General features: G+C 41.5%; 1 protein-coding gene across 2 annotated transcripts in view; it reads left to right on the forward strand.

The window, feature by feature from the left end:
- Window positions 1–14,936: 14,936 nt before the first annotated feature.
- GYPC (glycophorin C (Gerbich blood group)) overlaps window positions 14,937–27,664 on the forward strand; it is an 83,135-nt gene continuing 70,407 nt past the window's right edge. The window contains exon 1 of one of the 2 annotated variants that reach the window (XM_087712217.1): window positions 14,937–15,172. Coding sequence is in view for 1 of the 2 variants with exons in the window: in XM_087712214.1 (XP_087568340.1) it covers window positions 15,136–15,172 (37 nt within the window). In the remaining variant the exon portion in view is untranslated. The remainder of the gene's footprint in view (window positions 15,173–27,664) is intronic. The other variant, XM_087712214.1, reaches the window with a different exon arrangement.

Raw genomic sequence — 27,664 nt, forward strand, 5'->3', positions numbered from 1 at the left:
CACAGAAACCGCTTTGGTCGCATTGACCGATGACCTCTGGAGAGCCAGGGACGGAGGCTACGCCTCCATCCTGGTTCTCCTTGACCTCTCAGCGGCTTTCGATACCATCGACTATGGTATCCTTCTGCGACGACTGCGGGAGGTGGGGGTGGGAGGCACTGTTTTGCGGTGGTTCTCCTCTTACCTCTCGGACAGGTCGCAGTCGGTGTTAGTTGGAGGGCAGAAATCGATCCCTAGGCCCCTAACATATGGGGTGCCGCAGGGCTCGGTCCTGTCCCCCCTACTTTTCAACATCTACATGAAACCGCTGGGCGAGATCATTCGGCGGCACGGGATAAAATACCACCAGTATGCGGACGATACCCAGTTGTATCTGTCCGCCCCGTGCCAACTCAATGAAGCGGTGGAAGTGATGAACCAGGGACTTGAAGCTGTTAGTGACTGGATGAGGGCTAACAAACTCGTGCTCAACCCAGATAAGACCGAGTGGCTGTTGTGTTTCCCTCCCACCAATTTGGCTAGTATTCCATCTCTCAGGCTGGGGGGTCAAGCACTACGCCCCTCAGACAGGGTCTGCAACTTGGGAGTCCTCCTGGACCCACAGCTGACTTTTGAACATCACTTGTCAGCTGTGACCAGGGGGGCATTTGCCCAGGTTCGCCTGGTCCACCAGTTGCGCCCCTACCTGAACCGGGAGGCTCTCACAACAGTCACTCGTGCCCTTGTGACCTCTAGGCTGGAATACTGCAATGTGCTCTACATGGGGCTGCCCTTGAAGAGTATTCGGTGACTTCAGCTAGTCCAGAATGCGGCCGCGCGAGCGATTGTGGGTGCACCTCGTTTCACCCACATAACACCTATCCTCCGCGAGCTGCACTGGCTACCTGTCGATCTCCGGGTGCGCTTCAAGGTGCTACTTGCCACCCATAAAGCCCTCCATGGTAGTGGATCTGGATACTTGAGAGACCGCCTACTGCCAATTACCTCCACACAACCTATTAGATCTCACCGGTTAGGCCTCCTCCGAGTCCCATCTGCCGGTCAATGTCGACTGGCAACTACCTGGAGGAGAGCCTTCTCAGTGGCAGCTCCGACCCTGTGGAACGATCTCCCCGTGGAAATTCGTACCCTCACCACCCTCCAGACCTTCCGCACAGCCCTCAGAACCTGGCTATCCCGTCAGGCCTGGGGTTAAGACTACAACCCGCCCGAATAGTATGAATGTTGTGTTTTAATTATGTATTTGTCTTATATGTTAAAAGTTTGTCTCCCCCCCACTTTTAAGTTGTACGCCGCCCTGAGTCCCCCCAGGGAAAAGGGCGGCATATAAATAAACTTTACATTCAAATTCAAATTCAAATTTAGCTAATGGTCATTTACAAATTCCCTCCCCATAAATAATCTTTGCTATTTTATATATTTTCCTGGGAAAGGGCAGTGCTCTTCAGGCAGAAGTTATTTGATAACCCTTTTAGTCATCTCTACTTTACTGCCCACAGCTTCTAACCCAGAAAAATTCACACAAGGAGGAATTTAATAATTAAAGGGCATGACACAGTCCTTTTCTTGTTTCCTCATTGTCCATTTCTTGCCTACCCTCAGGGCAGTTGCAAAAAAAGAAGAGGACAATTAGTCTTTGCTTTGTTCCCAGTTCTCAACCGTCTTCCTGGTCATCCTGTGAATATGCTTCTTCTAACCTTCTCTGTAACAATTAAAAGAAGATATTTGAATACTGGGAAGACTCTTACTGAATGCTTTTAATGATAAACAAAGGAGAGCCTTGATACTTTAGAATGAGCAGAGGGATAATTGTGGCTCTACTTAATGAGGGTGTGTTTATGGCTTGTCATCTTTTGACAAAGATGTGGATAGAGACATACTACTCATTTTGTTTCATTGTGAAATTTATCTTTTCTATGGGTGAATGAAATATCCTGTCTTCATTCATTTGCACAGGAAGTGGAAATGCACTCTCAACACCACCAACAAAGGAACAATTACATCACAGATTTATGGCAGGAAGTAGGCTTCACTCCCACCTGACTGTTGTTTCCCTTAAAGAAAATGAGTAGAATACAGTATGGCTTGCTTCTTTCATTTGCACTAGGAAAAGAAGGCTTCCCTGCTTACTGTCCTCACATGGTTTACCTTCTTTGTATCTCCATCTGAAAATCTGTACTGTTGCCTTGGTCATCTACAGGTGAAACTCGAAAAATTTGAATCTCATGCAAAAGTTCATTTATTTCAGTAATGCAATTTAAAAGATGAAACTAATATATGAGATACTCATTACATGCAAAGCAAGATAGTTCAAGCCGTGATTTGTCATAATTGTGATGATTATGGCGTACAGCTCATGAAAACCCCAAATCCACCATCTCAGAAAATTAGAATATTACATGCAATCAATAAAACAAGGATTATACATAGAACAATATCGGACCTCTGAAAAGTATAAGCATGCATATGTACTCAGTACTTGGTTTGGGCCTCTTTTGCAGCAATTACTGCTTCAATGTGGCATGGCATGGAAGCTATCAGCCTGTCTCATTGCTGAGGTGTTATGGAAGACCAGGATGCTTCAATAGCGGCCTTCAGCTCTTTGGAATTGTTCAGTCTCGTGTCTCCTATCTTTCTCTTGGCAATGCCCCATAGATTCTCTATGGGGTTCAGGTCAGACGAGTTTGCTGGCCAGGTCAGACGAGTTTGCTGGCACAGTAATCCCACAGTCATTGAACCAGGTTTTGGTGCTTTTGGCAGTGTGGGCAGCTGGAAAATGAAGTCAGCATCCCCATAAAGCTCATCCGTGGAAGGAAGCATGAAGTCCTCCAAAACCTCCTGTTAAATGGCTGTGTTGACCCAGGACTTAATGAAGCACAGTGGACCAACACCAGCAGATGACATGGCTCCCCAAATCAACACAGACTGTGGAAACTTCACACTGGACTTCAAGCATCTTGCAGTGTGTGCTTCTCCATTCTTCCTCCATACTTTGGGTCCTTGGTTTTCAAATGAAATGCAAAAGTTGCTCTCATCAGAAAAGAGGACTTTGGACCACTGACAACAGACCAGGTCTGTTTTTCTTTAGCCCAGGTAAGACACTTTTGACATTTTTTGTTGTTCAGGAGCGGCTTGACAAGAGGAATACGACATTTGAAGCCCATGTCCAGGATCCGTCTTTGTGTGGTGGTTCTTGATGCACTGACTCCAGCCTCAGTCCACTCCTTGTGCAACTCCCCAACATTTTTGAATAGCTTTTTCCTGACAATCCTCTCCAGACTGTGGTCATCCATGCTGCTTGCGCATCTTTTTCTTCCACACTTTTCCTGACCACATAACTTTCTATTAATATGCTTTGATACAGCACTTTGGGAATATCCAACTTCTTTTTGCAATTACCTTTTGAGGCTTTCCCTCCTTATGGAGGGTGTCAATGATGGTTTTCTGCACAACTGTCAGGTCAGCAGTCTTTCCCATGATTGTGATTCCTACTGAACCAGACTGAGAGACCATTTAAAGGCTCAGGAACCCTTTGCAGGTGTTATGGCTTAATTAGCTGATTAGAGTGGGACATTTTGAGCCTAGAATATTGCACCTTTTCACAATATTCTAATTTTCTGAGATTGTGGATTTGGGGGTTTCATGAGCTGTAACCATAATCATCACAACTATGACAAATTACGGCTTGAACTATCTTGTTTTGCATGTAATGAGTCTATCTCATATATTAGTTTCACCTTTTAAGTTGCATTACAGAAATAAATGAACTTTTGCAAGATATTCTAATTTTTTGAGTTTCACCTGTATGACCCAAATGCATGTCATCCTGCAGGGTTAGTGGCTGATGGATTAAGATAAGATCCCACCTTCTCCTGTGAACACTCTGCTCCCTTACACCCCATTTTTAAAGTTGTAAATTAATATATTTATGAGTTGTTGTCTGTCAATGTTTTATGGGCTTTTGATGTTTGCAAGCCTCCCACAGTCGCTTCTAGGGGAAATGGGCAGCAAACAAGTTAAATAAACAAACAAATAGTAAATTAGCAAATTAGACCTGATATCTAGGCTGTTTCTGAACAACCTGGAATACAGTAAACTGGGCTTTTTAACACATCGTGATCCCTGTTTACAGCAGAGATCATTTTCAGCCATATCCCAAGGACCCAAAGTCCATTCTTCACAATATAAGCAAAATGGAATAAAATTGTGTGTCTAATTTACACTTCTCTGAATATTATGAAAGTAATATGAAGGAAAAGAGTGTTTCAGGGTCTTAGCTAAATATTTTGTTATGTTCAACATCATGACCATTATGGCCCTCATTTTGGAATATTTCCGTTCAAATGGTTACCCAAACAGTTCAGTTATATTCCTCCCATCTATGCATATGTACTAAAGACTATAGACCTATTGGCCTCTTACCACTTTGCATTTTTCCTCCATTTATAATCATGGGTGAGATGGACACTAGTGGGCTAGTGGCCTCAAACAATTCCATTCATTCTCTCCCTTATAAGGAACGTTATTTGACAAACTCCTGCAGAATATCTCTTTGGTATGTTACGTTGTATGAGCCCATGACTTCTTCAAATGTTACAGAAATTAAAGGAGAATATTTGTAGCTCAGGATTGAAATGAGGGGTGCCTGATAGATATTCTCTGAACTTGATTGTATTCTTGCAAATGTTTCATTACCCAAACTAGGTAAACACCAGTACTAGGATTAGTACTGATAATGTTACCTAGTTTGGGTAATGAAACATCTGCAAGAAAACAACGAAACTTAGAGATCAGCAAAGTCCCCTCATTATGGAAACATTTCAGAAACAAAAACTATCTGCAATGTGGAAGGAGTCAATGTTATTCCTTTTGCCAGAAGCATTTCAACAGAGGCCAGACAGCCTTCTGTCACCAAGGAGATTGTAGCAACTCCCTGCATTGTAGACCCTGCATGGAAAGGCCAATTGGCACTAGATGACTAGAATTTCTTTCAATGTTATCTTTTGGGGTACTATTTATGCAGTGAATTGTGCTTGCTCTCCAACAATGCCTACTGTCAGAGACTTTGTGCTATCAGACTGCACTGCATCCAAGCATTATTGTGAGATTAGCATTTATTTGTTTGTTTTGCAACCTTTTAAAGCTGTTCCATTTTACCCAGATTCTGGTTGGCAAACAAAATAATAATAACCACCCAATCAAAACAATGAATACAGTACAGCTCCTAACCAGGTGGAGGGCAGGGTGAGGTGAGCGGAAACATATAATGGCAACTCTATTCAAAACCCAATGAAATAAAATCATCTTAACTCTTTTATGAAAACTGTAGTGTGGGAGGCAGGGGATATAATACTGAGGCCTACCAGATCCATCTCTTCCATAGCCAATGGGCCTTTGTAGGTAGGAGGGCTCTCAGCAGGTAATCTCACAATGATATGGTAAAACCACACTTGGAACACTTCAACCAGTTTTGGTCGCCATGATACAAAGAAAAAATACTGAGATTCTAGAAAGAGTCTCAGAGAAAAGCAACAGAGATGATTAGGGGGTTGGAGGCTAAAATATACAATGAATCTTTGCAGGAACTGGGTATATCTAGTCTTAACAACGTGAAAGAGTAGGGCTGACATGATAGCAGTGTTCCAATAGCTCAGGGTTGCCACCAAGAAGAGTGAGTCAAGCTATTCTCCAAAGCACATGAGGACAGGATAGGAAGCAATGGACTAAACAAGGAGAGATGCAACTTAGAACTAAGGAAAAATTCCCTGACAATGAGAACAATTAACCAGTGGAATGGCTTGCCTCCAGAAGTTGTGAATTTATCTTGCCTTACCTGCCTACCAGCAGGAAGTCGGAACCAAACAGCATGCAGGGTGTGCACCTGTGCACAATGCACAGTTGGAATTCAGGAGGTGTGAGCATCAGCCCCTCTGCAGCCTCCGCAACCTCCACTTACCCATCAAGTATTGCAGCATAGGTATGTAGTGAGGGCTAAAGGCAGTTGCAGGCAATTCTAAATCAGCTTTAAGACTGGAAGACTTAAGTCTCCCATTAGGTTTTTTTGCAACATGCCTCAGTAACTATCTAGCAGCCTAATACAGTAAGGTGACCAGATTTTCAGATTGGTAAAGAGGGACACCTTTGACCGGGGTGTGTGTGTGCTTGATTAAAAATTTTATACGGAGCAACAAAAATTTTCATACAACGCAAAAATAGTATTGTAATTTTTTTTATTTCAACATAACTACAATTTACAAAAATAAATTGTAACTGTTGCCAAACATCAACATTTTGATCACGTGACCATGAGGATGCTGCAATGGTCGCTAAGTGTGAAAATGGTTGCTAAGTGTGAAAAATGGTCATCAGTCACTTTTTTCAATACCATTGTAACTTTGGTCACTATACCACCTTTCTTGCCGCAGTTCTTAAGTGAATAACTGCAGCTGGTATTTTGTATTTTGGATAGAATCTTTTTTTAAATAGTCTAAGACAATTTAAAAAAAGAATCCACACAGAAGAAAACTATTTTAAAAAATCCTATGCACAACAAATAAAATATTATTTTAAAATACATTAAAAAAATAAAAGAAAAAAACCCAGCTCACTTACCAGCAGGCACAAGTGAGCACTCCAAGTCAATCCAGAATGATGTAGGTGTTAATACAAAGAACTGAGCAAATTAAAATGGTGAAATTAGTCAGGGAAATATTTTTCAAAGAAACTTTGCCACCATTTTTTCCACACGAGCCAACCTCTAACCTCCGTGCCCCTCCCCTCTGGAAAATCCAGGAAGGAACACTCGCTACCTCTCTAGGCAAGTATTTCCTGGAGCTCTATGGTACTGGGTCATCTTTTCTTATAAAAGTGAGTAAAAGGGGCGGGGGGAGGTCCGTTTTCTTGCTTTAAAGTTTTAATATCTTCAATGAAAGTACTGACACAGAGAGAGAGGTTAGGACAGAGTGTCTTTTGTCTTGCCCTGGTTAGGATTTCTTAAGCAAATCCACTGGGCTTTCAACATGAAGCCAGAAAATCAGGACTTTTTAAAAACACCCCGGGACACAGGACAAATTGTTATAAATCGTAACTGTCCCGCTGAAATCGGGACGTCTGGTCACCTTATAATACAGAGGTTTGTAAACTATGGAGAGGAAGGGGGGCTTACAGGCAACTTGGAGAGTGTTTGCGATTAGTTTCTAAACCTATTCTGGTTTGCATAGGTGAAGTGATTATGAAAACTTTCTCTTAGGGTTGCTCTTCACTTGAACTATACAGGCTGAGATTCTGTACAGTAAATGTAAATGATGTCTGTCTGTTTGTCTGTCTGTCTGTCTCTCTCTCTCTCTCTCTCTCTCTTGCAAAAGGGGAATTGCCCTCATTCTTTTATTATTTTAGGACTATACTGCAAACTCTGACCTATCCAATCTCACAAGCCATTTATATAAATAAAATGGATGAGAGAAGATTTGTGTATCCTTTTTTGAAATCCTGGATTGTGAGAAGGAAGGATGCACTACGCATGGAATGGATAAATGAATGACTAGAATAATATTCCTAACAGGAAATTGCATCTTCCTAAATACTAGAGAAAGAGAAGGACATGACCTAACATTGTCAGCTACATGAATTACTGAACAAGGAACAAACAGAAGTAAACAAAAGAATATCTGATAGTGTTTCCAGTATCAGAGCAAAATTATGTATTCAAAATAAGTTCCTAAAAACATGAACACAAATATTTACTTATGATAACAAACATTTTTAAATCTTACAGAACCATCTTTATAGGAACTTGATGTTCTTTACGGTCATTGTTCATGATAAGCATCTACAGTACACAATTTATTAGATTTTTAACCCTTTAAGATCTTATTACACTCAAGGCGGCAAATACTCCTTCCTGCTCTGATTTTCCCCAGAATAACAGCCCTGTGAGGTGGGTTGCGCTGAGAGACTGGTCCAAAGTCACCAGGCTTTCAGGCTTAAGGTGGGGCTAGAGTAAGGTGACCAGACGTCCCGCTTTTGGCGGGACACCCCCGCCTTTTGATGCATATTCCCGCGTCCCGCCCGCTTTTTAAAAAGGCACACTTTTTTTGGCGCTGGCAGCTCCCGCCCATCAGCTGCTGGGCTGGCTCATTGTTTCGTTCTATGCTACCTACAAATTTAAGCCAGCCCAGCCTGCCGCTCACTAATTTGATTGGCTGGACTCCAGCCAATCAGTGAGCTGGCCAACCAACTCACTGATTGGCTGGACTCCTTAGCTGAGGACGCATGCGCGAGTTCTCCATTTTATTTCGTCTTTCTTTCTTGTTGGGGTTGCAGCTGCTGCGCTTACTCACTGGTGGTGAGTATGTTTTGTATTGTCTAATTAATTTGGTACTGTGGGAATCGGGAGGCGCTGGGGGGAGGAGACGTTGCTGGTCGCCGCGTGCTCCCTCGCTCGCGGTGGAGGAGGAGGAGGGGAAAGCAGCCCGGCGTTGCTGGTCGCCGCGTGCTCCCTCGCTCGCGGCTGAGGAGGGGGAGGAGGGGGAAGCAGGCAGCCCGGCGTTGCTCGCGGAGGAGGAGGAGGGGTGGAAGGCAAGCAGCCCGGCGTTGCGTTGCTCACGGAGGAGGAGGAGGGGGGGAAGGCAAGCAGCCCAGCGTTGTGTTGCTCGCGGAGGAGGAGGAGGGGTGGAAGGCAAGCAGCCCCGCGTTGCGTTGCTCGCGGAGGAGGAGGAGGAGGGGGGAAGGCAAGCAGCCCAGCGTTGTGTTGCTCGCGGAGGAGGAGGAGGAGGGGGGAAGGCAAGCAGCCCAGCGTTGCATGCAGCGGAGGAGGAGGAGGGGTGGGAGGCAAGCAGCCCCGCGTTGCGTTGCTCGCGGAGGAGGAGGAGGAGGAGGGGGGAAGGCAAGCAGCCCAGCGTTGCACGCGGCGGTGGAGGAGGAGGAGGGGTGGGAGGCAAGCAGCCCCGCGTTGCGTTGCTCGCGGAGGAGGAGGAGGGGGGAAGGCAAGCAGCCCAGCGTTGCACGCGGCGGAGGAGGAGGAGGGGTGGAAGGCAAGCAGCCCCGCGTTGCGTTGCTCGCGGCGGAGGAGGAGGAGGGGGAAGGCAAGCAGCCCAGCGTTGCACGCGGCGGAGGAGGAGGAGGGGTGGGAGGCAAGCAGCCCTGCGTTGCGTTGCTCGCGGAGGAGGAGGAGGAGGGGGGAAGGCAAGCAGTCCAGCGTTGCGTTGCTTGCGGAGGAGGAGGAGGAGGGGTGGGAGGCAAGCAGCCCCGCGTTGCGTTGCTCGCGGAGGAGGAGGAGGAGGGGGAAGGCAAGCAGCCCAGCGTTGCACGCGGCGGAGGAGGAGGAGGGGTGGGAGGCAAGCAGCCCCGCGTTGCGTTGCTCGCGGAGGAGGAGGAGGGGGGAAGGCAAGCAGCCCAGCGTTGCACGCGGCGGAGGAGGAGGAGGGGTGGAAGGCAAGCAGCCCCGCGTTGCGTTGCTCGCGGAGGAGGAGGAGGAGGGGGGAAGGCAAGCAAGCAGCCCGGCATTGGTCGCGGAGGAGGAGGAGGGGGTGGAAGCAGCCCGGCGTTGGTGGTCGCCGCGCGCTCCCTCGCTCGCGGCCAGGCTTTGGTCCCGCCTTTCCCGCTCTGCGTGGGAGAATGTGTGTGTGTGTGTGTGTGAGAGAGAGAGAGATTGTGGGTGTGTGTGTGTGTGTGTGTGTGAGAGAGTGTGGGTGTGTGTGTGAGAGAGAGTGTGGGTGTGTGAGAGTGTGAGAGGTCATAAAATGGGGCAAAACCAATGTGACCACTGTCTGTGATTCCTTTGTTCCATCCAACTATATACCAATTATCCCATATCCAATAAAATTCTGATTCTTCTTTTCCCTGTATTTCTTTTGTTAATATATCCATTTCGGCACAGTCCATAATTTTTCTTATTATTTCTTCTTCATTTAGGTTTAGTTTATTTTTCCACTTCTGGGCGAAAGCGATCCTTGCTGCTGTAAGTATGCGTAATATTAGATATTGTATTTCTTTTTTGTATTTCATCGGTATAATTCCTAATAGAAAGAGTTCAGGTTTCCAATCTAACTTAACCTTTGTTATTTCTTCCAACCAATTTTTGATCCTTTTCCAGAATTTTTTTGCCTCTTCACAAGTCCACCATAAATTATAATATGTGCCATGATGTATTGAATCACATTTCCAGAAATTTAGCGAGGTATTTGTTGAAATTTTGGCCAACCTTGACGGTGCCAGATGCCATCTATAATAAAGCATTTTGTACTGGTTTTCCTTGTATGGGATTGATAGTGTCATTCTTAAATTTATTCCCCAAAATTTTTCCCATTTGTCTAGTTCAATGTTATAGCCAAAGTTCTGTGCCCATTTTATCATTGGTTCTTTTACAATTTCCTCTTCCATTTGATACTTCAAGAGGAATTTGTATATTTTCCCTATCATCTTTCTGTCCAGACTTTGAATAATTTTATCCAATTCGTGTGGTTCTGTTTCAATACCATATATTTTAGTGTCTTTATTGTATTTAGTTTTAATTTGGAGGTAGGTTAGCCAATCACCTTTCATATTCTGATCTGCCAATTCTTCAATTGTTTTTAAATTTCCCTGTCTATCAATTAGATCTCTGTATCTTAGAATTTTGTTCCAATCTGTAAAATTTGGGTGTGTCGTTCTTTCTGTTGGTGATAGCCAATTTGGGGTTTTCACATAGTGGTTTTTTTATTTTGAGCCATTGTTGCACTAAAGTTCCAATTAAATGATTTTGAAAGTATTTGTGCATTTTATGTTTGTCATTCCATAAGAAATTATGCCAGCCTGCCTGCAGGTCATGACCTTCTAAGATCAGAATTCTTTTATTCTTTAACTCAATCCAATCCTTCATCATTGTCATTGTTACTGCAGTTGCGTATATACTAGGCTCCCTGTGTGCTTCCATCCATCGCTACGAAGATCTGCTGACTCTGCCTGCCTGCTGGTAAGTGAGCCGGGTTTTTTTTTTGTTTTTTTAATGTATTTTAAAATAATATGTTATTTATTGTGCATATGGTTTTTTAAAATAGTGGTATTCTGTGTTGATTCTTTTTTTAAATTGTCTTAGACTATTTAAAAAAAGATTCTATCCAAAATAAATTGAAACAAGCCATTTTTAAAATTTCTATGCACAATACTTTGAAATGGACTCAGGAGTCATGATTGACACTGAGTGAATTTGCACTTTAATAATCAGGAAGATACAATGGCATTGAAAAAAGTGACTGATGACCATTTTTCACACTTAGCGACCATTTTCACACTTAGCGACCGTTGTGGAACCTCATGGTTTAAAAATGATTTTACTTCAATTTATTCTGTGTGGAATAGTTTGAAATGGTGACAGTATAAATTATTGCTGGTGTAATACTTAACAATGGTTTTTAAGGATTTCTTTTATTTATAGAATACCTTTTTATTATTTTGGGGGGATTTTTATTTTTAAATTGTTTATAAAATGTATTTACTACAAGAAATGTTCCTTTTTGCAAATGTGATCTTTGCAAATCTTTGTGATGCAATATGTTCAGACCAGGTTTATGTGTCTCAAAGTGGCTGCTATTCTATGGGCAGGGCAGGTTGGTGCAAGGCAGCTTTGCCAGATTTGGTGTGTTTCACCCTCATTGAATTTTATATAGTATAAAATCATATAATTTTAATTTTTTTTAGATTATTAACATGAGTAAGAAAAGAGGATGCAAATTCAACGATGATCTAAGAAATGAATTTCCTTTTCTTAAAAAAACAAAAAGCGACCACATAGTAAGATGTGAGAAATGCAATGGCGAATTTTCTATTGCGCACGGTGGGAGGCATGATATTACAAAGCATTTGGAGACGCAGAAACATAAGAGATATGTAGATGCTGTTGCATCTTCCTCCAGAATGCAAGACTATTTTCATAAACCAACATATGCAGACGAAGACAAGAAATTAGCATTGGCAGAAGGACTTATGTCTTTTCATACTATTAATCACAATCATTCCTTCCGATCTATGGACTGTACATCACAAGTGGTCAAAAAGTTATTCAACAAAAAATTTACCTGTGCTAGAACTAAATCCGAGGCAATTGTGCGTAATGTGCTTTCCCCATATGCATTTACAGAATTAAGCAAAAATCTAGAGAAAATTAATTTTGTATCCATATACTCTGATGCATCAAATCATAAGGATATCAAATTATTTCCAACCCTTATTCGATTTTTTGATTCGGAAACTGGAATAAAAATTAGAATGTTAGATTTTGTTTCTTTGCCTGGCGAAACTTCGGAAATAATTTTCAGTTCCATTATTAATATTTTGGAACAAAACAATTTAAAACACAAAATAATCGCATATTGTGGAGACAATACAAATGCAAATTTTGGAGGAAAAGTGAGAAGGGGTACCAACAATATTTTTTATAAATTAAACCAAAACCTTAATCAAAATATTATTGGTGTTGGTTGTGCAGCGCACATAATACATAATGCTATTCAAACAGCTGCTGACTTGTTGCCCATAGATGTGGAAAATATTATTGTTAAAATATATTGTTATTTTCATATATACACTGTGCGCGTTGAAAGTCTTAAAGAATTTTGTCAAGATGCGGAAGTCGAATATCACAAAATGCTTGGATATAGTAAAACACGCTGGTTAGCTCTTTTGCCAGCTGTCGAAAGAATTTTGAAACTATACGATCCTTTGAAGTCCTACTTTCTATCACAGGATAGATGTCCTAGAATTTTAAAAGAGCTTTTTGAAAAAGAATATTCAAAAATTTGGCTAGAGTTTGTACACAATCAAGCAGCTCTTTTTCAAAATAGTATAAAAATTATTGAAGGTGACAAAATTTCGGCAATTGAAGTAGCAAATGAACTTAATAATTTAAAATTTCAGTGTCAACAGCGGTTAGATGCAATTTTTATTCCCATTACTATCCGTAATACTATAAGGCAGCTAGAAGAAGAAGGTGCAATAAATCATGCAGATACCATGAATCATTTAAAAAACTTCTATAGTAACTGCGTAGATTATTTAGAAGAGTGGACGGTACATTTTAACAATATTGAACATTTTAATTGGGTTGAATTAAAAAAAGAACTTGATTGGCATGATGTGCAAAAATCATTCGAGCATATTCATCAAAATTTCCCAAATAGTGATATTTCCGAAACTAATCTTTTTACTGAGGTATCACATTTAAAACTATATATGAATAAGGAAAAAGTTGAATCTTGGGCATCAGCAAAAATGACAATAGAGAATAAATGGATAGAAATGTTTAATCATTTTCAAAGAAACCATATTTCATATAATAATGTATTAAAAATTGTGGAATACGCGCTGTCCTTACCAGGAACTAATGCTGCGATTGAACGTGTTTTTTCTACGGTAAATCAAGTGTGGACATCAGAAAAATCACAATTAAATGTTGAGACTTTGAAAGCCATTTTATGTGTAAAATATAATTTAACGAATTCGTGTGAAAAATTTCATGACCTTTTAAACAATGACAGCAATCTACTAAAAAAAATTCACTCAAGTGAGAAATATGCCAAAGAGTAAAATTATTCTGTACATAATTTTTGTCAATATATTTAATAAATATAAATGTAAATAAATGTATTATATTTGTACTGTACATAATTTTTGTCAATATATTTAATAAATATAAATGTAAATAAATGTATTATATTGTAGTTATGTTGAAATAAAAAAATATTACAATACTATTTTTGTGATGTATGAAAATTTTTGTTGCTCCGTATAAAATTTTTAATCAAGCCCCCCACCCCACCCGGCAGAAGCCCCGGGACCGAGTGGAAGTTCTCTGCGCGAGGTGAAACGGCCGGCAGCTGCCTCTCCCATGAAGCTGAAAGAATGGAAGGAGGAAGGAAGAGAAAAAAGGAGGAAGGGAGTGAGTGAGGAAAGAAAAGGATGGAAGGAGGGAAGAAGGAAGGAAGAGAGGGAAAGAACAGAAGACAGATAAGGTGAAGGTAGATAAGCAAGAGGAATGAAGGAAGAAGTGAGGAGTCTCGAGGAGGGGGAAAACATTTAGTGACCAAAGTTACAATGGCATTGAAAAAAGTGACTGATGACTATTTTTCACACTTAGCGACCGTTGCGACCATTTTTCACACTTAGCGACCGTTGCGACCATTTTTCACACCTAGCGACCGTTGCGACCATTTTTCACACTTAGCGACCGTTGCGACCATTTTTCACACTTAGCGACCGTTGCAGCATCCTCATGGTCACGTGATCAAAATTTTGTTTGGCAACAGATTCGTATTTATCCTGGTTTCAGTGTCCTGGGGTGACCTTTTGCCAAAAAAATTTTTTTAACACCCCCCCCCCCCTGTGAAGGGCGTCCCTCTTTTCCAATCTGAAAATCTGGTCACCTTAGGCTAGAGATCATGCTTTGAAGTTCTCAAGATTTTAGATAATCATTATTACAACCCATAGTGTATATGTATATGTATATATATATACACACATAGAATATACATAGAATATTTCCCTTAAAATCTTGTAAGGAAGTATTCCATGTATTATTATTGATTTATTATAGAGAATATGTAACATTTTTGCTGGCTCCAAGACCATCTCAAGATTTTACAACAAGCTAGAAGTTAAAAGAAGGGAATTCTCAGTTTGTGCTTCATTTTTAAACTGTTTTTTTTTACTACTTCTCTCATAAGTTTTTTTTAAAGTGTTAGAAAGATTAGAAAACTCTGCAAAACCTGTTGATGTAGACTCTACATTGTAGAGGCAAAAGAACAATGAACACCGTATCCCTTGCTAACGATGGAAATGTCCCACAGTAAATATTAGCAGAAGAGGAAGACTGCATGTCGAGAGAGAGCGAGAGCGCCAGAGGAAGAAGAAGAAGCTGGTGCTTATCTAAAAAAGCAAGGCCCCTCCCCTTTTCATGCAAGCTGAATGTGCTGCTTCCTTTTCCAGTGGTAAATGGTCAAGAACCATGCTGGAAGCATCTGAACAAGCGAGGCTTTCTCCTGTTTGCTTCTCCGGTCTTTGCTGCAGCTTTGCTTCATTCATCTTTGGACGTGGATAGGAAAGCACACAGTCAGTGAAAAAAAAACAACCACCAAGGGGGGAGCATTTCTGAATGCTTACAGGATGGATTTCCTTAACAGTACAACAACCTCTGCTCCGCGTGAGTACTCAAAACCCATCCTTGTGCAAAATGACAAACGTACAACTTACGCTTGATGTGTTTAAAAAAGAAGGGAGGTGGGGAATCGCTGCCTTGCTCTCTCTTTTCTCTCTCAAAAAACTTTTTAAAGTAAGTTCTGGAAACTTTACGCCTCTCTTGCCTGCATTTACGAGTGTTGTTGGGTGTGAAAAGCAAGCAGAAAAAAACCGAAACTTGTGCATACGTGCCTGGGACAAGGCTGGAATCCAACTCGTTTGCAAAGATCAACCTTTATTTTATTTTTTTCAACGGCATAGCTGAAAGTGTAATTGAAAGGGGGCTGAAAAGGAGCGATTAAGGGGTTGATTTCCCTTTTCACCAAAAGGTGGGGAAATGCAGTTGTTTAACTGCGTTCTGCTTCTTTCGCTGTGCCCTCTTTGAGGTGTTAGCACCTTGCTCAAATACAGACAGGGAACTGTCTCTCGGTAACATGAGAGCCAAGCCCCAAACTGACGGTCTATATTTAGCCACAATGCATTTTTGTTTTCCAATCGTTTCTCAGAACTGGTGTTGCAGCCACTGAATGACAGCCGATTGAGGGGGGAATGTGGGTGGGCGTGTTTCCTGTTTCCAGAATGTTATGTACTTTGGTGAAAAGTTATAGCAGGAACCGAGTTAGCCCTGGGAGATTTCATGTGGGCGGTGAACCAACACTCGATCCTCAACACGACCCTGAGAACTGAGAATTAAGGCCGAGATCATATTGCAAGCTAGAGAGGGATGGGAATTTACAGGCAACTGGTTTCATAATGCTCAACGCCGTTAGTATTTTTACCCATAATATCAGGGATGTGGCTTGTACAGAAGTACCTTACATCAAAATTAGGCCCTGCCTCCCACTTTAAAACGAACAGAAAAAAAAGATGTAGGGGAAGAGCTAATCCAGTACAGTGGAGACTATCTCTTGTTCCTGTCACGTGTTCAGGCCACAGCCGGTTATCAAAGGATGTGAAGGTCTGTGAGAGCAGACATATTAACATAAACTAATTGTTGTTGACTAAGTTTAGACTTGATCAAAAATTGTCAGATTGCAAAATGATGGCGTGGCATTGAGACCCATATCCTGCTTCAATGCAAATGTATAAACATGTTTTCTGGTTGTTAGGTGGAGTTTCAAGGGAAGGATGCAAGATATTTGCTGCCTTTCCTCCTCTGCGATAAATATTTGTAAATGCACCGCTTTTGCAGTTATGCCTTTGATTTTTGGTAACCCTGACTTTTATTTTGACTTACTAAAGTAAAATGCAAATAGTTGCTACTCTGTGATCCTATGGGCACATCCTAAATCAATTTATCTATAACCGATGGCCCTGACCTGTCCCATTTGTAGGAAAAAAAAGGAATAAAAGATACAGATAGGCAAGGGAAATGGGGGATTTAAGAGGTGTCAGACAAGGTGCTTTGGCTTTGAATCCTTCCATTGCTCATTTAAAGCCCCACCTAATGTTTCCCCAAGAAATTCTTTCCAATGGATGTAGCCCATGAGAGAAAGCAATTGGTTCCGCTGTCTGCTGAAAATAGAAATTTTACTTGTTCTCGGGAAATAAGTTTTCTTTGTTAGGTGGGACTTTAATGGTAAAGGTTCCCCTCTCACATACGTGCTAGTTGTTCCTGACTCTAGGAGGCAATGCTCATCTCCATTTCAAAGCCGAAGAGACAAAGACATCTCCATGGTCATGTGGCCGGCATGACTAAACACCAAAGGCACATGGAATACTATTACCATCCCACCAAAGATGGTTCCTATTTTTCTACTTGCATTTATATATGCTTTCGAACTGCTCGGTTGGCAGAAGCTGGGACAAGTAATGGGAGCTCACTCGTTTATGCGGCACTAGGGATTCAAACTGCTGAACTGCCGACCTTTCTTATCAACAAGCTCAGCGTCTTAGCCGCTGAGCCACCACATCCTACTTTAATGGTAGCAGAGCTAATACAAAACTAGAGAGTCACCAGTGCTTAGGAGAGACCAGTGACCCAGTGACTTCTATTGGATTTCTTCTTATTTTGCAGTGTTTCATTATAGCTGATTGGAATCCAAAATAAATTGGATTGCACATTTATTGGAATCCAAAATAAATTGGATTGCACCTTTTCAATAATTGTCAATGTAGCTATCAAAAAGTTATAGTATGTGTGCAAAATAATTCGCTAGGGGTTTGGATTGATTGAGAAAAAAGTATGCAGCACACATGCTTCCTTTTAATGTAAAAAGGCAGACAGCAATCCCCCTTAACACCTGAATTTCAGAGCCTGCAGCTCTGCCTGACAGGATATTGGCTGATACCACCCCTCAGGCATAGCTTTTCTCTACTCTTGAAGCAGCCGTGTCAGCTCCAGGTTTGAAGAGATCCAAGGCAAGCTGCCTTGCTTCCCCTTCACCAAGTTTTCCTGATTTATGCGGACTTCCTGAACTTTGAGCACAGAATAGGCCTAGCAGTGGAGGTTTATGGAGGAGTGTTATGCAGCTATGGCAAAGGAACTGCCATTTGCCTTCCCCAATTCCTAAATAACAAATTGCTCCAGAAAGAGAATTGGAACTGCAGGTAGACTCAAGGCCAGTTAGTGACAAGTTCTGCTGGATTCTGAAAACGTTATGAAGATCCAATATCTGCCCCCTTTCCCCTCTGTCTGTCTGCAGTCAAATGGCCACATTTTGGGCCTTCGTCTTTTTGCAGTGCCCCATCATCACAGGACATTTTTGCCAGAAACCGGTGCTTACTTGCAGTATTTGGCAAAAACCACCTCAAAGCAATGGATTCGCTTAATGGCCACCACATTTACTTTACAGACAATGTACTCGCTTAACAACTGCCCCCATAAGTTGTAAAATTGATTCTGATCATATGACCCACTTCATGGCCTTAATTGGGGCCTCCATTATGGTCCCTAACTCGACCATGTCAAAAGATTTCGTCTTCAAGCTTTCTGATGGTTTGACCAATTCTTGACAGGAAGTGGGGAGGATCCTTGGAGTTATGATAACTCTTTGACACCCCCACCCCCCCGCCCACCCAAAAAACTCATTTCACTAGGGCATATGGGCCTTTTCAAAATACTGTTTTCTCTTCTCCCCACCCCACCCCCTCTGATACAAGGTTCAGTATCTATAGAAAATCAAGATGCATCCCTTTCATCCTTCTACAGTGCCTTCTCCCTCTGTGTGGCAACATTCTTTTACTGTCGTGCTAAATATGGAATATTGGGAGGGTCAGGCTCCTGGCTTCCTTGCAAAAATGTGCCACTGATAGGAGAAAATATGTCAAGGATCCCTCCCATAGATTATTAGGTAAATCTGTCTATGCCAATATATAAAATAAAAAGATGTTTGTCAGCATTTGTCAGGCCATGTACTGATGCTGTTCATCTTTGGTGTAACTATTCCAGCATCCATATGATTAGGTGCATCATAAAACCGCAAGCACACAAAAGAACAGCAGGTCATCTAATCCAACATTATCTAAAATCCAGCCCAATTTCCATTTGAAAGTGACATTCACCCCAGAATACAGATAGTCCTCGACTTACAACAGTTCATTTAGTGACCATTTGAAGTTACAATGGCAGTGAAAAAAGTGACTTGAATGTTTTTCACACTTAGAACTATTGCAGCATTCCTGTGGTTGCATGATTAACATTCAGACACTTGGCAACTGGCTCATATTTATGATGGTTGCAGTGTTCTAAGGTCATGCAATCATCTTTTGCAACCTTCTGACAAGCAAAGTCAATGGGGAAGCCAGTTTCAGTTAACAGCAGTGTTACTTGGGCTGAATTATGGTTGTAAGTCAAGGATTACCTGTAGTTTTTATAATCAGAGAGGGCCATGTACGTTCATTTTGTTTAGTGTCAGAAATTTCACCATAACCGAAGGACTGCATCTAGAAAACAAACACAGAATTGATACTCTGCTATTGTGAAAAGCATATTAGAAAAACTTTTCTCTGCTGGTGTCCAATTTTTAATGTCCTTGGAGATTTTATGTCTTATATTGCATTAAGGAAAAAAAATAAAAAACGGACAAAAATGTTGACATGGAGGCAATAAAGCTATATTTTTCATATGTTGGCTATCCTCAAAAGGCAATCCTTTAGGATATTTTTGTTCCAGTGGGTTTTAATATGTGTTTAGCTATTGCTTAGTTCTTTTTTAAAGCACAAATGTACAAAATTACTGCTCATAAAATTCTTTGGAAGGATCTCTTGCCTCACAGTTTGGGCCTAGCAGTGTGAGAGCCTCCACTTCACAACAGGGTACAAACAAAAGTTCAAATCAGCAATAGGTTTTGTTGTGAATTGCTTTTGTTAAAAAATACCCCATATTGTTGCAAGTTGCCTTGGAACTTTCATTTTGAAGCCAAAGACAATATAGACATCTTTGAGAAATATATGAGAAATCATCAAGAATTCCGTTCTTGGATGGAACTACAGACCTATCCAAAAGGCCACAGAGAGATGCGCACATAGGAAACTATGTCTCTTGCTGCCCATCATCTGATAAAAATGAGGGGTATTATGAACCCTGCTTAGTGGTGACACTATGCTGGAGGCAGTCATTATGAAAAATTCATTGAATTATATCCTGCTGTCTCCCCCTTATTTCCCATTACTTAAAGGGAGAAAAAACCAATCACTTTATGTCTCATGATAAACAGGAGAAGTCTAGATTCCTTTTACTTCCTTTCATAAAAGGAAGGAAGGGAAGATACATTTTCTCCCTCCCTGTCTACTTATTTTCCTCCTTGAAAAATGAGTAATTAGCTTGATCTTGTAGAAACATTGTCAGCTTTCTTGCCTGCTGCCGTTTCTCCAAATTTCCTTCAGGCACTACAGAGAAATGGAGCCATTTCCCCAATGGAGAAAACAAGCTGTTTCATAGCATGTTTTTATAAGGAAGGTGGGGAGAAAAGAAAGAGGGAGGGAGAAAGAAGGAAGGAAAGAAAGAAAGAAAGGAGAGAGAGAGAGAGAGAGAGAGAGAGAGAGAGAGAGAGAGAGAGAGAGAGAGAGAGAGAGAGAATGAGAGAAAGCAGTCTGATGCTGTACTGTTTGGAAGCCTTCTGGCTGTGAGGACCTAATCCTGCAGCTTGTTATCTTGCCTCTGCAGTGCTACATTCTCATTCTCAGAAGAGCAGAGAAATACAAACCATTGTTGATGAAAATGGAATATGAATGTCGGTGTTTTATAACAAACAAACATTTGCAGTGTTATTAAACTGATGTTTCATTGTGCAGGCAGTGCCATATGTATGACCATATTATGAATTTTTCATTTTAACTAACTATGTTTACATTAAAAGATGAGTCTTCTCAGCTAGACTTTTGACTAGACCACTTATTGAATGTGTAGAGTTCATGTGTATAAAGGTTACCTTAAAACAGCAAATAATTTCAAATCATTTTGTCATTCAACACAGATAAAATGTTGGATAATGTGATCTAGGATCCACAACTATTCATTTTTTGAATAAATACAACATATCAACAGATAGAAGGCTCTCTCTGTAGGCTTTCTAAAAAAGATTTCTATATGCAGGTAGTCCAGGTAGCAACCACAATTGGGATTGTCAACTGGATTATTAAGCAAGACGGTTGCTAAGTGAAACCATGACTTAGGCTCTTACTTCAGCTTTCCTTTGGCTTTACAGACCTGAGATGGTTGTACATGAGAGGATTGGTCATAAAATTACTTTTTCATCATGGCCTACAACTGTGTATGGTCGTTAAACGAGTGTTCCAAGTGACACTCCCAACAGAATCAAAATTCAAAACTCTGTTCCTCAATGCATGAATATATTAGAGATGCCATATTGACATATCCGGGAAAACTCAAATCTGAAAGCCCTGGGTTTCCCTACCCAAAGTAAAGTCAAAGTTCCTTCCCCTCCATCCACATGTGCATCACATGGTCCAATCAGGTTACTGTCCCAGGTTTGGTTGCCTTCCAGTCACACCTTCCCTGGTGCAGGCACCTCCAGTGTGACTTCCAGTCACACCTCCCCAAGTCCTTTACTCCCAAGGGGAAAATGTTGTTATGATTACACACCCTACATTATCTTCACCTCCCCCCTCCCGTTCCCACAGCTTGCTCATCCACCGCTGAAGACTCCCATTAAAAATGGCTCCAGGACTGATAACTACCTGTATAGATACCTTGAGTGAAATGTCCTAGTTCTCATTTCTGCAAATCAAATAAAGATCAACTCAAATGTATTCATTATTTACCAATTGCAGTTTTAACAAGCTAATCAGCGTATTTCATGTCTGTGGTATGTACCAAGTTGCCTTTTAAGCTTTTGATTTTTCAAACATACAGAGAATTGGTGAATTGTTGGTGCACAGCACTTGTAGCTTCATTGTTTCCTGAAAAATCTGTATTTAGAAAACTACATCCCTCTATCCCCTTAGGAATCTAAGTCAAAGTGTTCCAAATCTAGCCTGCTGTTTTTGTTTAATTCTGTTTTCTGAAGATATTATAGAGCCAATCAGGACGAGTACTCTACATAATACATTTTCACTTGCATAATTGGAATGCAATTATTCCTGATTAACATAGAACAGATATGAGTGGTTGGACACCAATTGGCTATGATTTGATGAATGGGCCTTTTCCCCAGAGAAGAACAGAAACACATCATCTAATTTATATGACCATCAGCATAATTTTTAAAATCCAGGCAAATGTATAGTATTGTCTGGTGAAGGGATTACAAAGGCTTTCTTGTAGATTAGGTCTCTGTGAGGGTGATAAGAGCTACAGAAGCATCTTTGGAGAATGATTTATTTCCACCCCCAGCCCAGATCATCTCTAGCGCCAACCACCTGGCATATAAAACCAGCAAGAAACAGTATGAGGAATCCATATTAATAAGCTATCCCAAGACATTGCCATAATTATTGTCATTAAATCCTTTTCTGAAACAATGACTGCTTGTTTGCTGAATGAAGGTACATGGACAGTCAGATAAACCAGTTGACTTTGCAAAATCTCTAAAGCAGGGCAGCCTCTCATATAATTTGTTCTGCAACATATTTGGAGAGATCCACAGGGATCTCTCCAAATTAAAATGACAAATTCTGCTGAAAACTACTGTCTGTAAAACTTTTTTGGGGGAAAATATGCCATTAGTGCTGAAAAGTGGATTTCCACCATAAACATCATTTCCCATTTCTTTTTCATGGTAAGCTTATTTAAAGAGTGACTCATTCCTTGTCCTACATCCCTTGAGCCCTAAAATGTTTTTAAGTGTCCATTATTTTTTATGTATTATTTAACCTTGTTTTCAGTTGTGCTTTAATTAATTTTTATTTATTTTTTATATATTATCTTCAACTGACCACCTTGAGTGTCCCTTTTGGATAAAAAGATAGAATGTTTAGTATTTAAAGGGGGGAAATATGCTTAGTGTGTCACAGTAACTTAATCTGGGAAACCTTTTTGTTATTGCTAATGTTTATTTACTATTACTACACATGCAATTGAAAGTACATACACTTTTAATAGATGCTTATACTGAATCCTCTAGATATTATATTGAAATAGAAAGAGATGAAATTATATTACGTATTAAAGTTCCATTGGGATATCACAACATGAGTGAGTCATATTTGTTTTTGCTAGAGTACACACTTCCTCTGGAAAGAGGGCTGAGTTAATGTTGGGGGCAAGTCTTATTGAGCAGTATACAAGAAATAATAAAAATACAACACGGGGAATATCTCTTTTTTCCCCTTTTTCCTTTATTTGGGCGAACTGGGAATTTTGGGTTTTATTGAGTTTATTGTATTGGCTTAATTTGTTTAAATTTCAACATGTTCATGTGTTTCTCACTCCACAATGGGAGAAAACTTGGCAGTTTAGTCTTTCCAAAGCTACATTCAGTCAAAGGGCTTCAAGTTGCCAATCCTGGTTGAAGACAAACAGTCCATGTTGATAAAATGAATGACATTCAGTTCAATGCTCTTGTATGAAATAGCACGTGTTGCACATTTAAGACCCTGATTTCCTTTCTAATTGACTTATTCTCACCTGGCTTCAAATGTAGATAGTTTTTCTAACTTCTGTATATGGCTCTCCAGAATCACATAGAATTTTAAGAGGCCATTCTTTTTTTTTTGCTGAGAATAATTGATTGCCTGTTTCTGATATACAGTTTATGCCAGTAGATAAACAAAATCATTCTCAAACCATATTATCTCCAGTTTATGAAAGTACTTATACCATATGCTTCAGAAGGTATATTATGCTAATACACCACTGTGTATCTTTTTTTTTTTTGTAGTTTAGAAAAATGGTTGAACTACAGTTCTAAAAAATGACAATATTGACCAGGAATATTTTTTTTTTTTTTTTTTTTTATGTGATTTTATTGAGATTTGTAGGCCGCCCTTTTCCCTGAGGGGACTCAGGGCGGCTCACACAAAATCGGGGAAGGGGAGATACAGACAATAACAAAGACACATATAATAAAAACAGTAACCAACATGCATTCATCATTCGGGAGGGGCAACTATCTTCATCCCCAGGCCTGACGGGCTAGCCAGTTCTTCAAGGCTGCGCGGAAGGCCTGGACGGTGGTGAGGGTACGAATCTCCACGGGGAGTTCGTTCCAAAGGGTCGGGGCGACTACTGAGAAGGCCCTCCTCCTTGTAGTTGCCAGCCGACACTGGCTGGCCGATGGAATACGGAGGAGGCCCAATCTGTGTGATCTTATTGGTCGCAGGGAGGTAATTGGCAGAAGGCGGTCTCTCAAGTATCCAGATCCACTACCATGTAGGGCTTTATGGGTGATTAACAGCACCTTGAAGCGCACCCGGAAGTCGACAGGCAGCCAGCGCAGCTCGCGGAGGATAGGTGTAATGTGGGTGAACCGCGGTGCACCCACTATCGCTCGCGCGGCTGCGTTCTGCACTAGCTGAAGACGCCGGATGCTCTTCAAGGGCAGCCCCATGTAGAGCACATTGCAGTATTCCAGCCTAGAGGTCACGAGGGCCCGAGTGACTGTTGTGAGTGCCTCCCGATTCAGGTAGGGTCGCAACTGGCGCACCAGGCGTACCTGGGCGAATGCCCCCCTAGCCACAGCCGTCAAATGGTGGTCGAATGATAGCTGTGGATCTAGGAGGACTCCCAAGTTGCGGACCCTCTCTGAGGGGTATAAAGTTTGACCCCCCAGCCTGAGAGATGGAATATTGGTGGAATCCTTGGGAGGGAAACACAACAGCCACTCGGTCTTTTCTGGGTTGAGCACAAGCTTGTTAGCCCTCATCCAGTCCATAACCGCCTCCAGACCCCGGCTCATCACGTCTGCCGCTTCATTGAGTTGGCACGGGGCGGACAGATACAGTTGAGTATCGTCCGCATATTGATGGTATCTAATCCCGTGCCTGCGGATGATCTCTCCCAGCGGTTTCATGTAGATGTTGAATAGTAGGGGGGATAAGACCGAGCCCTGAGGCACCCCATATGTTAGGGGCCTAGGGGACGATCTCTGCCCCCCCACTAACACCGACTGCGACCTGTCCGAGAGGTAGGAAGAGAACCACCGCAACACGGTGCCTCCCACCCCCACCTCCCGCAGTCGTCGCAGAAGGATACCATGGTCGATGGTATCGAAAGCCGCTGAGAGGTCAAGGAGAACCAGGATGGAGGAATGTCCTCCATCTCTGGCTCTCCATAGATCATCAGTCAATGCGACCAAAGCGGTTTCAGTGCTGTAACCGGGTCTGAAGCCTGACTGGAAGGGGTCGAGATAGTTTGCTTCCTCCAAGGACCGCTGGAGCTGAAAGGAATAACAGGATCTTGAAATAGCTAAGCAGAAATTGACCTGCTAGTACTTTAATGGAAGGTTGCTAGGGCTTTGCTTTACACTGGAATTTTTTTTTTAAACCCAGGAGAAAGTAAAAGTCACCACCACTTCCCATACTGTAATTCTGCAAAAACTTAAACCAGTGGTTCTCAACCTTCCCAATGCCGCGACCCTTTAATACAGTTCCTCATGTTGTGGTGACCCCCAACCATAAAATTTGTGTCTCGGTTCCTAAGACCATAAAAAATATGTGTTTTCCAATGGTCTTAGGCGACCCCTGTGAAAGAGTCGTTTGACCCCCCAAAGGGGTCCCGACCCACAGGTTGAGAACCACTGCCTTAAACGGTTACATCCATGCTGTCTCCAGACTTAATGGAGATTTATTTTATTTTATTATTTCTACAAAATCTGAGGAACCAATGCTGAGAACAGCTGAAATCTAATGCTGCAGGATCCAAACTGACTCAGTCACTGGGAGGTTTTGTCTTCTGAGCTTTCAGAATCGTGCTGGAGCCCATCTTCAGGGAACTTCTCTTTGCTGGTGACCTACCGAGATTGGATCCTGCAACATTATCTTGGGACATGTATATACAATACAATACAATACAATACAATACAATACAATACAATACAATAATACAATAATACAATAATACAATACAATACAATACAATACAATACAATACCAGAGTTGGAAGGGACCTTAGAGGTTTTCTAGTCCAACCCCCTGCCTAGGCAGGAAACCCTATACCATTTCAGACAGATGGCTATCCAACATCTTCTTAAGAACTTCCAGTGTTGGGGCTTTCAAACTTCTGGAGGCAAGCTGTTCCACTGGTTAATTGTTCTGTTAGGAAATTTCTTCTCAGTTCTAAGTTGCTTCTCTCCTTGATTAGTTTCCACCCATTGCATCTTGTTCTGCCCTCAGGTGCTTTGGAGAATAGTTTGACTTCCTCTTCTTCGTGGCAACCCCTGAGATATTGAAATACTGCTATCATGTCTCCCCTAGTCCTTTTTCCATTAAACTAGACATACCCAGTTCCTGCAACCGTTCTTCATATGATTTAGCCTCCAGTCCCCTAATCATCTTTGTTACTCTTCGTTCATTCATATTTGTCCTCATTCGTGAAATCTAATGTTTCAACCATCTTCACAGCTACAAGCAGACTTTTTCCCATTGCTTGCTGGTTATTTGGTCGGGATTTTTTGATCGCAGCTCTTGAAACTGTTTTAAAGTCTGCAGCCACTCTTGTGGCTTCTCAGTCTCAAAGGTTCACATTTAACAAAGTTGGCATAAAGGCTGAGGTTCTCCTAACTTCCAAATAATGCCAACAGGTTTTTCCCTTCCATTCAACATTTTCAAAAGATTGTCCAGACACATACCTTCAACATCGAGAGTCTGGGATTCTGTAAGGTTTTGAAATAGGAATATGCAACTTTTTATAGGCTGAGGTTTACTTTTGGCCTTTGAATGATATGCTGCAGGCTGGTTTCAGGAAACCAAATCCCTCACTTTTTAGCAGCTGTTGAAATTGCCCCTTCTTCCTTCCAACTAAATTTGGGGGGAAAGAAGTGCTTCCAGGAAAGTATAGACAATGTTGAAGTATAAACTGTGTATTTTAATTCTGTAACATAATTGAAAGTGATTTTTGAACTACAAAATGGAACAATAAAAAGTATGGAATTGCACTGAATTTTAAAATTTTAATATTATAGAAAAACAAGCAAATAATATTGTTATGAACAGATGTAATACATAGGTCATAATCTGTATAGGTAAAAGTACAACTTGATCCCTGAAGAGTGATTTACCAGTATAGAAATCCTCATGAGGAAATTCATCTTGGACAGTTCAGAGATCTTCCCTTAAGACCACCGAGTAAAAGACTCATTATGAAGCTAATCTTCGAATAAAGTGAGTGTCAGGCCTGCAGCGGTTCCTTTAAGAATCTTTGGCCTGCCACACTCTTATTAAGGAGGGGGATTTAGCAAAGGGTAGAATGCGTTGTTTTCAAAATAAGAAATTCTTTCCTAGAAGCTCAAGGTCATCTTTTGTCTTCCAAACCTGAACACCTGGACGGAAGCAGTTAGGCGTGGACCCCAGCGTGGAAGAAGAAGATTGGACCATGTGATGGACTGTGGGTGTGGAGGCAAGATCATGAACTTTTAACTGGGTGGGATTCTAATGTAACTTCCAGAGTCGGAATCACATAGCTCTATGCCAACATGCCTGCTTTATTAAATTGGAACTTTAAGCATAGTTTTGGCTTCGACTCTGATTTAATTTTACATGGTATTTGGAACGCTTACATCATTCCAACTCTCCACTAAGATAAATTATCAGCATCCCAAGCTGGGAAGCTGTCAGGGGTACTGAATCCCAGTTCTGACCCAACCCTGGGTAGTACGACAATTTAGTGAAGATGGAGAAAGCTAATAATGACGGCTCAATTAATTTGGTTGAGACTCAAGAGGTGCCTCTTAAGGAATTGATAGAAGCTGCAGAGATTAGGGAATTGGGGGCCCGACCAAAGGAATTCCAGGAGGAGACATCAAGATTTATGACTTCTAAGGAATGCCTGCCAGAAGAAGAAGGGGTTGCCAGGGAACCTTCGACAGACGACTGGATGATTACCAGAAGAACTGATGAA

This window comes from Thamnophis sirtalis, unplaced genomic scaffold (assembly GCF_051295495.1).
Source record: "Thamnophis sirtalis isolate CommonGarterSnake01/CBP01778 unplaced genomic scaffold, rThaSir2_p1.2 scaffold_1, whole genome shotgun sequence".
NCBI lineage: Eukaryota > Metazoa > Chordata > Lepidosauria > Squamata > Natricidae > Thamnophis > Thamnophis sirtalis.